Source organism: Octodon degus, unplaced genomic scaffold, assembly GCF_000260255.1.
Source record: "Octodon degus isolate 3935 unplaced genomic scaffold, OctDeg1.0 scaffold00032, whole genome shotgun sequence".
In the NCBI taxonomy this organism is placed as follows: domain Eukaryota; kingdom Metazoa; phylum Chordata; class Mammalia; order Rodentia; family Octodontidae; genus Octodon; species Octodon degus.
Window position 1 is genome coordinate 11,058,959 of NW_004524608.1, and position 12,966 is coordinate 11,071,924.

General features: G+C 34.7%; 1 protein-coding gene across 7 annotated transcripts in view; it reads right to left on the minus strand.

Moving 5' to 3' along the window:
- Slc4a10 (solute carrier family 4 member 10) overlaps window positions 1–12,966 on the minus strand; it is a 416,671-nt gene that overhangs the window by 99,345 nt on the left and 304,360 nt on the right. For all 7 annotated transcript variants that reach the window (XM_023713848.1, XM_023713847.1, XM_023713849.1 and 4 more), the window contains one exon: window positions 8,143–8,303. In XM_023713848.1, the coding sequence (XP_023569616.1) occupies window positions 8,143–8,303 (161 nt within the window). The remainder of the gene's footprint in view (window positions 1–8,142; window positions 8,304–12,966) is intronic.

Here is a 12,966-nt window from a genome sequence, read left to right on the forward strand (position 1 = left end):
AATAAATAAATAAATAAATTTGCTGATTAAAATGTCAGTATGTCATCATAACGCAGCTCCAACCATTAGCCCAACATGACTCTCAGTGTTATGTTCTAATCAAAATCAAAGTTCATTATATAACAAACCATACACGTGTATAATTTTCAATTTCGCCTAAGCACAATCTCTCCAGGTGTGAGCACTGCGAAAAACTTACAGGTTGTCGCTAGCTTCACTGTTTCTCAGTGATGAGGTCTTAATTTTAAACAGTTTCATAAGAGAAAGTAAACACTTAAAAAAAAAAAAACAAGCCTTCATCCGTTCACTAGTTACACAAAACACATGGAAAACTCCTCTAAAGTACACTGCATCACATCATATGTTAATTAACTGGAAAAGTTAATCTTCTAACTCGCAAATATCACTTATGCTGAGGGGAGATTTAAGTATTAAGGAGAATCTGACTCAGTAATCACATTATTCTGTTCACCACTAGAATATGTAGCAGTACTGACTTGAAACATAGGAAAGGATAATGGGCCATAATGGCTTAAAGCTCACAGTCAAATCCTACAATCTCAGCAGGTTGTGATGTCTAAATTATAGAGTAGGCCACCACAGTACAATGCCAGGATCTCAATGAAAAGCAAGAAGAAAAAGGATAAACAGGTCATACTGTTCTAATGTTAAACTTTAGAAAAATTAGTAGCATTTTTATGAAGAACCTCAGAAAAACAAAAATTATTTTCATTCTGATTAGGTAATTATTTTATCATAATCAATCCATCTTGATGACCAAAACACCTGAGAGGCCATGAGAATTTAAAAATATTATATACGTCTTTTTCTTTTCCAAGATTCTCAGGTAAACATTTTGAAAACCTATCATCTTAACTTCAAATTATAATGAGGGATAAGTAGAACACATTAAGTTTCTAAATTCTAGTTGTTGTTTGCAAGCAGTGTGAATACTTAGCAATGTGACTATTAAAAATATAAACTACTCTAAAATACTTCGTTTTTAGGCCCAGGATTGTCATAACAAACCCATTCTTTCAAATATGGTTATGTCCATACCTCTAAGTCTGCAGATTACACTCAGTGAAACACTCTGGCTACTTATCCTTCAATAAAATATTTTTTTAAATCAAAAGTCATTTTAATATGAGTTGAGAGCTATGATGGATAATTTGTCCATGGTACTAACTTTAGTTTGATTTTTAACTTCTTAACTCTCACTGACAGAATCAGGGTAAAGTATTCATCCTGCCAAGAGAATATTTCCATTTTTAATTTTTATAATGCTGAATTTCAAAGAGATTAAAATAGAGAATAAAAATGGCTATAATATACATGAAATATAACTAGGAAACATTTCCAATATAATTAATTCCACATCAGAATAAATCATGATAGGAAAATATATCTGGAGATTTTGGGATTTGAAAAGGTTAAGTAATATTTTGAAGGGTGAAGTTTAGATTTATTGAATTCTTATAAACATTGGGAAATAGATATATTTTAAATTAACTTGATCCAAAAGAAAATCCTACTTTAATTATAACAGAAATTCTTAACAAACCTGCCAGATATAAATGGGATTTTCTTCTATTAAGTCTACCAAAATCTCTTTAAGGAATTCTCTGAGTCTGTTAAAAACATATCAAAACACTGATATAAAAATACTGGTTTATTCCAAAACACTATCTAGGTTATTTTCCTCTAGGTCTATAAAACATTAGTACTTCAGAGCCTGTGCATTTCCGAAGAACTACGTTTAGCATCCTTAATCATAAACTACTAGATTTGGAAAGTTAAAACTAGTGACTAACATATGTCCGTAATTAATAACTTTCTCACATATAAAAATGACAAACAGGAGGTATAGAAAAGGTTTCCATTATTCTTAATGGGTATAGCCCAAATGATAACGAAACAAAACAAACTGTATTACTGTAGGTCAAGGACTGGGAAGGTAGCACAGCAGCATAATACCTGCCTATCAAGCCAGAGGTCCTGAGTTTGATTCCTGATGCCAATACTCCTAACAATAGGTCAGTCAAAAGATATTAGTTCTGTCCTGCAAATGTCATTAGTATATTAGCTTCTGTTTTATCTTCCTTTTAAATCAGAAATAGCCACCTTCCTACCTTATGATTGTTGTTTTAACAAAATACGATAGTGGATAGGAGAATGCAAAATTTAGTCTTCAAAGGTAAAGCATACCTTTCACACATTTTATATCTGAGCTTAGTTATCATAACATGAAGATTATAAATAAATAAATAATAAAACAACTGTAAAATGAAAGGAGAAAAGTTTTAATGAAAAATTTTGAGGGCAGAAAAAATATCTTATTTTTAAAAGTCAAATGGTAATTGCTCAGTGAGAATGAATCTCTAATTATTGAGAAGGAGCGTAGGGTAAAAAATGATCAACACAAATATTTATGTGTATTTTTCTATGTGTTGTTAGCAGTAAAATATTAACATAATGTAAAAGGCATTTTCAAGGTGCTCTGCACTAAAAAATGGGACATCCAAGTTGGGTTACTTCAGCAGTAGAAAGACAGACTAATTAGAAAAGCAAAAAGAATACTAACAAGCTATCTGGGGTATTAAGCTTTACTTGAACTACTTTCATTTTAAGAATAGACTAAAGAATTGTAATTTGCTTGAAAAAGCTAGATTTAAACAACTAAGAGTCACAGTCTACACCGTGTTTGAGCAAGGAGGCTACAGTGTGAGCAAAAAACAAAAAACAAAACAAAACAAAAAAAAAAACACCCACTATTTTAAATAATGAAACTGAACTAAGGTCAGAGCTTTCATCAAATTACTGAGCTATTTCCTGATAGAAATGCCCCCTAAGGAATCACTATGAGTCCAATCTGTAGTGAGACCCTGCAGACCCTGTACTAAATACATAAAAAAGAAATAGTTCCTAAGGAAAGATGGTAAATTAACAAATTTAAAGCTTATTAAGGAATGAAGAGTATGCTCATGAGACTGACTTTGCCAGGTTTAAGAATTCAATAGCATTGTTGTATATAGTCAATACAAAAATTATTTTAGAGGAATGAATTTTCAGATATAACACAATCACTGAGTTAAGTAGCAAAAATAAATTCCGCAAGACAAAGCTTTAACCTTGTAAATGTTCGCCTCTTTATTTATGAAATAAGGATTATATATCAAAATAAGTTTAGTAAGAGTATCAAAAGATAATGGTACAAAATGAAGAGGTTCCCAAATTTCAAAGTACCATGAAAAGCCCAGGTATTTAATTTCTAATTAAGACACAAAAATATCTATTGGGTATGAGCAAGATTTTAAAATGTAAAAGTAAGAAACTGAGCGGGACAGTTTCTTTCCCTTGCTTCTTAGGAAATTTCTTAATTTCTAAACTAAGCATTTTCTTTAAGTCATAATTTAATGCAAACTGTCACTGTTGCCTATGTTATTTCTGAATATCAAACTACATTTAACTTTATGCAGTCTTTTACACAACATATATATTTCAAAGAGCTACTTGTCTATTGGTGGTATATAGAACTTAGGAATAATAAGGTTTATCTTTCCTTGTTCAGAGTGTTTTGTGGTTTCCTTTTATGGAGGTTCCTTAATACTAGGAATAAGATTATTTCTATATTTGTTTTTCTTCTCACATATATGTTAATGTATGTTATATCTATGAGTGTAAAAGACCACAATGAATAATTTTATTTTATTTATTTATTTTTTTTTATTTTTTATTTTTTGTTGTTGTGATATTTGCAGAAGGTTTTATTGAAATGATAGGTAGTGAGCACCAGTGCTGGCAAATGAACTATAGACAATACAAAATCTTCATTGGATTTCAAGTAAATCAAAGAGCTCCTTTTTAATATTATTGTAACTTATAATTAAATGAACATTAGGAATGCTTTTTAAGAAATGCCAATTTAAGGAAGGTAATTAGAAGGAAGAAAATCATCATTAAAGTCAAACCCAGAAGATTCTTCCACAGTCCCAAGCTGAGAGATCAATGCCCTGGATTGTCAAGAATTCTTCACCAGCACATATTATATAGTTGAGACAACCACTGTGTTCTGTTGTATTGAGTTCTGGACAGAAGTTTTGCCCCAAAAATTCATTATGTTGCAAAGCCGTAAAACCAAAATGTGGAATACTTAAGTACTGAAACCATGAAAACACAGGTGCAATGGTTTTAAAGTACAGCGACATACTCAAAAACATCTGAATTATAGTGACTTGTGGATAACCCAGCAAGTTTTTGAATGAACGTTTGATAATCCATCTAAGCAGATGCCAGAAAGAGGTGGTATGGGTGATTCTGAAGGCCAAGCTCCTCCTCTGACCTCCTGAGAGTTGATCTAATTTACCTTCTACTGTTCTGTATAGGGAGGAGTTGGCATAAAGCTCAGCTAGTCTTCCTCTCTCTTCAGCTTCATAGCCTTCTTCTCTGTTTAGTGAAGCCTGGAGTCTCCAGAGCCTTCTCCCTGTTTCTGGCCTACATCAGCCAGGTCTCCACAGTCCTCTCTCTCTCTGTTTAATACAACAGAGGAGTCTGCACATACTACATCTAGAAAGAAGTCTGCAGGGTTGTTGTAGGGCTTGCAGTGGTAACCTTAGCACCAGGTCCGGATCTATGAAGTTCGGATTCCTCCAGGTGGGTGTTGTTTGCTTCTGGCTGCTGCACTCCACTTCTTTCTGCTGCAGGTGTTAGAGTTGAACCCTTTGTGTCTCTTTGGCAAGATGTTCTGCTTCTGAATCAGCTGTGTGGGTCTTGCCTCTAGCCTCCTTGCAGGGAGTTCTGCTGAAGGGTTCCCTGCTGGGCCTGCAGCCTGCAGGCCTGCGTTCTGGGTCTGTTCAGGACACCGCAGCCTGGGTCGTCTCACTCACTTCCGGGCCTGCGCTCTGGGTCTGTTCAGGACCCCGCGGGATGGGTCGTCTCACTCACTCGCCAGGACTGTGCTCCGGGTCTGTTTAGGATTCGGCGGCCTGGGTCGTCTCACTCACTCGTCGGCCTGCACTCTGGGTCTGCTCAGGACCCCCCGGCCTGGGTCGTCTCATTCACTCCCGGGCCTGCGCTCTGGGTCTGTTCAGGACCCCGCGGTCTGGGTCCTCTCACTCACTCCCGGGCCTGCGCTCTGGGTCTGTTCAGGACACCGCGGCCTGGGTCCTCTCACTCACCCGCCGGGCCTGCGCTCTCACAATGAATAATTTTAAATTGATCAAACTATTAAAATTTTGACAGCATCTATTGGAAGCCATCTGTTTTTCAGACAACTTGATTTAATAGTTTATGTTTAAAGATGCTAAACCTACTACTAGTGAATGCACAGGCTCTGAAGTGCTAATGCTTTACAGATCTAGAGGAAAATAACCTGGATATTGTTTTGGAATGATCAAGCATTTTTATAGCAGTGTAAAAGAAGGAACAATGGGCTTGAAGTCAGAAGCCCCTAGAATCTGTAAATCACACTGTTATGGTTCAGATCAAAGATTCCTCCCCAAAGGCTCACCTGTTCATACGTGAGGTTTTCAGAAGATGATTGGACAATAGGTGTAATATATTCATCAGGGAATTAATCTGCTGGGGACCACAAATTATAAATTGAATCTAGGGGGCATCTACCCTTATTCTCATCCTGCACTTGAGTCTGACTGGAAGGGAGAAACTCCCTGCTCCTTTTTGGTCACAGCTGGGAGCCCTAGAGCTAACGACTGCTGGAGCCTTTGGGCAAGATAAAACCTGCTGGATAGGACAGGTATCTAGGAAAACTACAGCTTTCTCATTGCCTGCATCTCATCCTGTTCTTGTCCTTACAAGAACGTTTGTTCTTCTTAGGAGCCCACCACGGTCACTACTACTGTCCTTGGAAAGACCCACTGCTGTTCACTCAGTGTCCTTGACTCAGATGTAATGAATAAATACCAAGTTTTGGGGCTGGGGAGATGACTCAGTGGAATAAGTGCTTCCCTGGCAAGCACAAGGGCCTGAGTTCAATCCCCGGTTCTGCCAAAAAAATAAAAATAAATAAATAAATAAATAAATAAATAAATACCAAGTTTCTGGGTAACCTGAGAACAACTAGAAATCCTAGATCCATACCTGCAGCCCTATTTTGTCTCTTGCTCTTTTTTCCTCTGCTTTATGCCCTAACTCTGGGCAGGGCATTGTGAACTCACTTCAGGAGTCCCAATAAGTGGCAACCATGGGAAGGGTCCCTAATATGAATTCATTGATGTGTTCAAAGCTGAAAATACTGTGAGGAGTTAGAGCCTGGTTACAGGAGGTGAGTCACAGGGAGCACAACCTGGGAAGATGAATTGTTCCCAGCTCACTTTTTGGGTCTTTTCTGTGTTTTGGCCACTCTTATCTCTGTTGTATCTTTCCATCAAGCTTTTCCTGCTTTAAAATCAACTGGACTGAACCCTCTAAAACCTTCAGCTGAAATAAACCTCTCACCTTTAAAGTGTGGGTGTCAAGTATTTTTGTCTGAGCAATGGGAAGAGAACAATATAGCTCATGGAACTATTTGAAAGAACAAATTAGACAGTGTTTTTTACCAATAATTAAATACAAACATTTCTCTGCTTTTTTTTTTTTTTTTTTTGGCAGAACCACGGATTGAACTCGGGCCCTTGCACTTGCCAGGGAAGCGCGTATTCCACTGAGCCATCTCACCAGCCCCTCTCTATTTTTTTCTGATTTTAGAAACACACAAACAGTTCTGAGGTTTTTTCCATATCTACAATTAAAATTATTTTGGTAATTTTATAATTAAAATTAAATGTAACAATGAATGTAACTACTATGAAGACAACAATACACAATGTATTTATTACTGTAGCTCTCCTTCTAACCTGTTTTGAAATTGTTTTATAATTAAAATTAAATGTACAATTAATTGTATAATTAAAATATTGAAGTCTCTTTTAAGTCCTTCCGCTTCACAAGTAAATCCCATATAGAAGTACCTTTTTTCTTGATGTAGTGTTTTTTTAAAAATCTGCCTCAGAACTTATTGTTTTTCAAATTTTCCATTAATGACTTCATTTATACTTTTAAAATCAATTTCTGCATGTTTATATGATTGTGTTTTCACTGGATTATGTTGGTCTTTATAAAAAAAGATATAAGTCCTCTGACTGTTTCTCTAGCGTGATTTACTTCATAAATATATTGGCTTTTGTTACATAGTCATTAAATTCCAAGATTCTAATATAAATCACTCATCCTAGAGCTAGATATCATATTGAATTGTGAAACACATATCAACTGTACCATTTGACTTTCCTTCAATTTAAAATAAATGGTTGGGTGCAATTTAAGACCATGCTCATAAGTAAAATAAATTAGATCCATATGTGTACACATAGTATCATCTCACTAGTATGAGAAACTGATAGAGTAAATAAGAATAATAGATATTGTGAATTGGGAAGAAACTATTCAAAAGAAAAGACAAACCATAGTGGGAGAAAGGGGAAAGGAAAAAGGGAAAATAAAAATATAGATTTATATACACAATAGTTAAGATAGTTATATAGTTAATTTCTCTCAATTCGTTAAAAAGAAAGGCTTGTGCTAATATTGTGTGGACAAGATATCATGCTTATATCTTGTACTGTGCATAACTACTATGAAGACAACAATACATAATGTATTTATTACTGTAGCTCTCCTTCAAACCTGTTTTGAAATTGTTTTATTTTTATACTTTCTCTTTAAAAATAAAAAAAAAAATAAATGGGCATCTTTTTGTGTCAATCCAGTATTCTTCCTATTTACTGAAATTTTTCATTTAGCTATTTCTTATATTAAAATATTGGATAATCACTCTCTAGCTGAAAATGCTTTTTTCTTCAATTTTCTAATAATAATAGTGTAAACACAATAATGAAAAACAAGCATTGAGTGATGGTCAGAATGTCTAAGTTCTCACTCTACACTTACCATTGGCAAACTAGATTATATTTCACCATTGTTTGACTCCTTGTCTTTCTAACGAAGGGATGGAAGAGACAAAGTTTTAAGAACCCAGGGCCCCACTGCAGTAAAAAGTTGTATTTTAAAATTCAGACATTCATGAAATTATAAGGAAAAGAGAATAATAAACATCAAATGAATCCATGAGAATGAAAAAGATACCTGCAATTTCTTCTAACGTGTTAGCATGCATGTCCAGCAACACAGTTCCATTCAGAATACAACTTCTCAACTCAAATAAGCTGTGCAGTGAAAGAGTAGCTACATATGGCTTGCTCCACCTTTCCCCTCCATCTTCCACATCTTCTTCAAACTTCAACCACCTACACAAACAAATATTCTTATGAATACATTACATGCTATATTACAAAGGAGTGATCCTTAGAATAATGGAAGGTCCAGCTTTGAAGAAGCATTGTTAATAAAAATGTTTAACCAGCTGTCACCATGATTCTGTTGTAGACTAGAGAGAGAGAGAGAGAGAGAGAGAGAGAGAGAGAGAGAGAGAGAAATACTTTTTTATGAAAAGACAATAGTAACTGAAAATGAAAATTAAAGAATATTCCTTTCTGTTTAGGGGGAAGTTTTAAACTCAAGTATTTTAGTTCTTGGTAATTTTCCCGATGGTCTGGAAATGAACAGGAAACATCAGAAAGAACAGCTACACATGCCAAAACTTGGTATGATAAAAATAGATATGCCTATAGAAAATACTGAAGTTGGAACAACTTACATGCTGGCCCCAATCACTGACAGTATCCTTTTAAGGCTGGGAAATTTAAAAAAATAATATATATATTTAAATGTATTTAGTACAGGGTCTACAGGGTCTCACTATACATATCAGACTCATAGCAACCCTCCTGTTTTCAGCCTCCCAAGCGCTGGGATTACAGGAGCACACCACAGCCAGTCTCAATCGCTGTTTGAGCACGCTCTGGGGACAGGGACAGCACAGCTTGTGGTGCCAGGGATCAAACCCCAGCCCCTGAGTTCTAACCTAAGCAGGCAATTTAGTCCTCTGAGCTATCTAGCTGGCCCTAATAAAATAATATTAATGAACAGGAGTGTTCATACTATTTAATCTTCAAGTTTATCAACTGCTAACAGAGACATAACACTTCATGTGTCATGTGGTTCTTATAATTATTGTTGCTGAACCACAAATGGTTCTCCCCTTTTCTAATGAATTTAGGACCTTACCATTGGCTCCCTATTAAATTGGTCCATGTGACAAGACATTTTGGTCAACAAGGTCAAAGGAGAAATTATGTGCATGTCCCTTCCAGACTGGGACATTTAAATGTCAAGACAAACCCCCCTGAGCTCTTTTTCCATAACATGAAAACCAATAATTTTGGGGATGAAGGCCATACTATAAACCAATGTCTCAAGCTAACTACAATGTACAGATAAACAGAAGCTCCACTGATCTATGATATGAATGTTCAATGAACTATAAATAGATTACTATTTTTTAAGCCATTAAGATTATAAAATGTTTTATAGCATAATTCAGATCAATTGACACACAACTCTAATTTACCTACCCAGACAAACATAAAAGTCCTAATTGGAATTACTGGCAGATAGAATATAATCTTAACAAATGCAATAAATTGGTCTTTCTTGATAAGTATGTAAGTCCATGGACACATCATGAATGCCAGTATCACAACTGATCAACTTCTTGATGGACAATTTAAGATGGAGTACTATTGCCAATGGTGCCTTAGAGTAGTTGAAAATAAAAAGAAATCTACGTTTTGTCCATACTCTCCTGCTGAACCACCAAAAAACCTAGGGAAATTACTTCCCCTTCAAGGGGATACAGTTTTCTCATCTATTTAAAGATGAGGCAGGCCCACCAAATAGCTTAGAGGACTAAAACTTCTGCTTAGGCATGTGCAGGGGCTGGGGTTCGATCCCTAGTGAGCTGTGCTGGCCCCGTCCCCTAGTCATGCTGAGATAGAGATTGAGACTGGGCATGGTCGCACATCTGTAATCCTAGTGTTTAGGAGGCTGAAAACAGGAAGATCACTATGAGTCAGATATGTGCAGTGAGACCCTGTAGACACTGTACTAAAATACATTAAAAAAAAAAAGAAAAAAATTTCTCTCAAGCTTTCACAGAGAATAAATTGGTCAAGCAATGGACGTGACTCATCCAGATGGCTGACACTGACAAAAGATCTACAAGGTGCTGTCCATGGTTCCAGGGTAAATCCTGAGGAGATTTGACTGACCTTGTCAGACACAAAAATTACATTTTTAGTTATACAGGTCTTGCTTTAACTTGGTCTTAACCAACCAGCAGAAAAGTATAACCACAAGGTATAAAAAGTAATGCCAAACTAATATGCTGAGCTGTCAATAACTTAAAGGCTCAAGTCAATAACTTTTGACAATTGCCAGTTCTGCCATAACCCACTACTATTATGGACTATTGGCCTATATTGGGTTATTTTGCTGAATTCAAATACCTATAATCTTTAGACTGGTTTCAAGTATGAAAAGGTTCTTTAAAGACTTCCCCAAATATAACTTCTCTAACTGCAGTGAAACACCCATGTCTGACAAAACAAAATAGAAAAGGGGGATATTTTGGGAGCCACAAAGCTAGGAAATTGATCAAACATGTGTAGGTGAGACTTGACCCAGTACCTAAAGCAAACAAGTTACATCACTCCTGAGATGAACATCCTGTCTGGTTAAGGTTTGCTATCAGTTGCTAGGCAACCTACTGTCACACGTTAACTAACTTCATAAAAGTGTAAATAAAAGACAGTTTTATTGTGAAAAAAGGGGGGAAGAAAAATAAATATATATATGTATACACAAGAGAATTAGGATAAATATACAGCTGCTTTCTCTTAGTTCACTGAGAATAAAAGTTTGTACTAATATTGTTTAGACAAGATATCATGTCTGCATCTTGTCCTCTGAATAACTATTATGAAGACAATAATATGCAATGCATTAATTATTGTAAACATCCTACTAGTCTGTTTTGAAACTGTTTCATTGATACTTTATCTCTTTCTCTCATTAAAATGAATAAAAGTTGTGAAAAAGAAAAATATAAAGATAAATAAAGATGAGGCACACTCGGGACAGTAAATAACTTGTTCATGATAATCAGTTAGCCAAGTGACCCTCAAACTAGTATTAAACTAGTTGTTTTTAATTATGTTTTCCCCAAAATCCTGTCCCCATTTCCTGTGCTCGTGCTAAATTTATTACAGCCCTTTGCAGCTCAAAGATCTATCCAAATGGCTAGAGCAAAAACAAGAGATTTAACATTTAATTTTCACCCGTTTCTGAAACCAATTCCAAACTATATTCATCTTCTTCTCTTTATACTACTTATATTTTTCTTTAGTATCTACTGTGCTAGAAAAGATAGATGTTTTTTCTTGGTGAGTGAAGCACAAGCATCATATTTGGAAGGATGGGTTATAACAAAACTTTCCATGAAGTGCTCGGGGCTTGCACATGCAACTCTTACTAAATCTTCTGGCACCTTATATATTACTGATGTGATTTTTCAGACAAAAGGAACAAAACATATCAGTCCTTAAGCTAGTGATTTTTGATTAAAGAACCAAGTTATAATTCAATATAGTTTTCAATCTATGACTAGTAAAGAAGACAGGACTATACAAGGGTGTAATAGCATTTAAGAAAAAAATAGATGTTTTTCTTTGGAAAAAATATTTTTCATGTAAGATTTCTGGGTAATGTTTCAAAATTATGGACATTTAAGTTATTCACAGGTTTTGCTACTACAAATGAATCTGTTTTGCATAGTCATCCAGAGGTATTTGCCTGAATTAAAATTTTCATTTCTCTGGGACAAAGGTCCAAGAGAACAATTGTTAGGTCACAGAATATAGGTGTGTTTAGTTTTATATGTAACTGACAAACTATTTTCTACTATTTTATATTTAAACCAGCAATGTATGAAAGATAGTTTTTTCATATCCTTCCCAGTACTTATTATTACAGATCTTTTATAGCTGTTTTAGTTGGTGTGTGGTGATAAATCACAGCAATTTTAATTTACTATTCCCTAAATGTTAACACTGTTAAGTTTTTTGTGTGCAGTACTTATCATATAGCCTTCTTTTTTGGTGAAATATCTATCTTTGTCTTTAACACTTTTCAAATTGGTTTTTATAATCTTCAATTTTAAAAGTTATTTATATATTATTTAGGTATCACATTTGTTGAATAAATGACTTGCAAATATTTTCTCCCTGTTTGTACCTTGTCTTTTTGACTTCTGAATAGCCTCTTTTACAGTGCAAATTTTTAATTTTGACAAAGGTCTGTTTATGAATATTTTCTTTTATGGGTTGTGCTTTTTGTATTTGTGTGTGAAAACATCACCTAGCCTTATTTGCTTTTCTCCTGCATTTACTTTTAAAAGTTTTTAGGTTTGTTTTTTACATTAGTATTTATGATTTAACTTGAATTAGTTTTTGTTTTTCCATGAAGTTTAGATAAGGTTAAATTTCTTTTTATCTAGAAATAGCTAATTGAACCATTATTTGTTGAAAAGAAATGTTACCAAAATTTTGAAGTTTTTTCTCTTTGTCAAAATTAGCTAGACCATTTATGTTGTTCTGAAATGATACCTTAAAGATAAATTTAGGATGTGTATTGTTTTCTTTATATTTACTTCAAATATGGGAAGAGCCGGTTCTATTAGAAAAAATAGAGTCTCTGGAACTTTTAAGCAGTTTGGTATTTAAAATGACCAAATATAAGTTCCATGCATGGATGGTTTGATGTTACCACAGGTTTCGTGAATATTATAAGAGGAGACAGAAGGTACTTTCCATAAAAAGGAACGCACAAGTTACAAATATCAAGTTACTAAAGATACCAAACATTTCAGGATTCCATTCTTTATGCCAATTCTAGAATGATGCCAAAAGCATTAAGAGATATTTAAAATGAATGTTTTTAGAGACTACATTA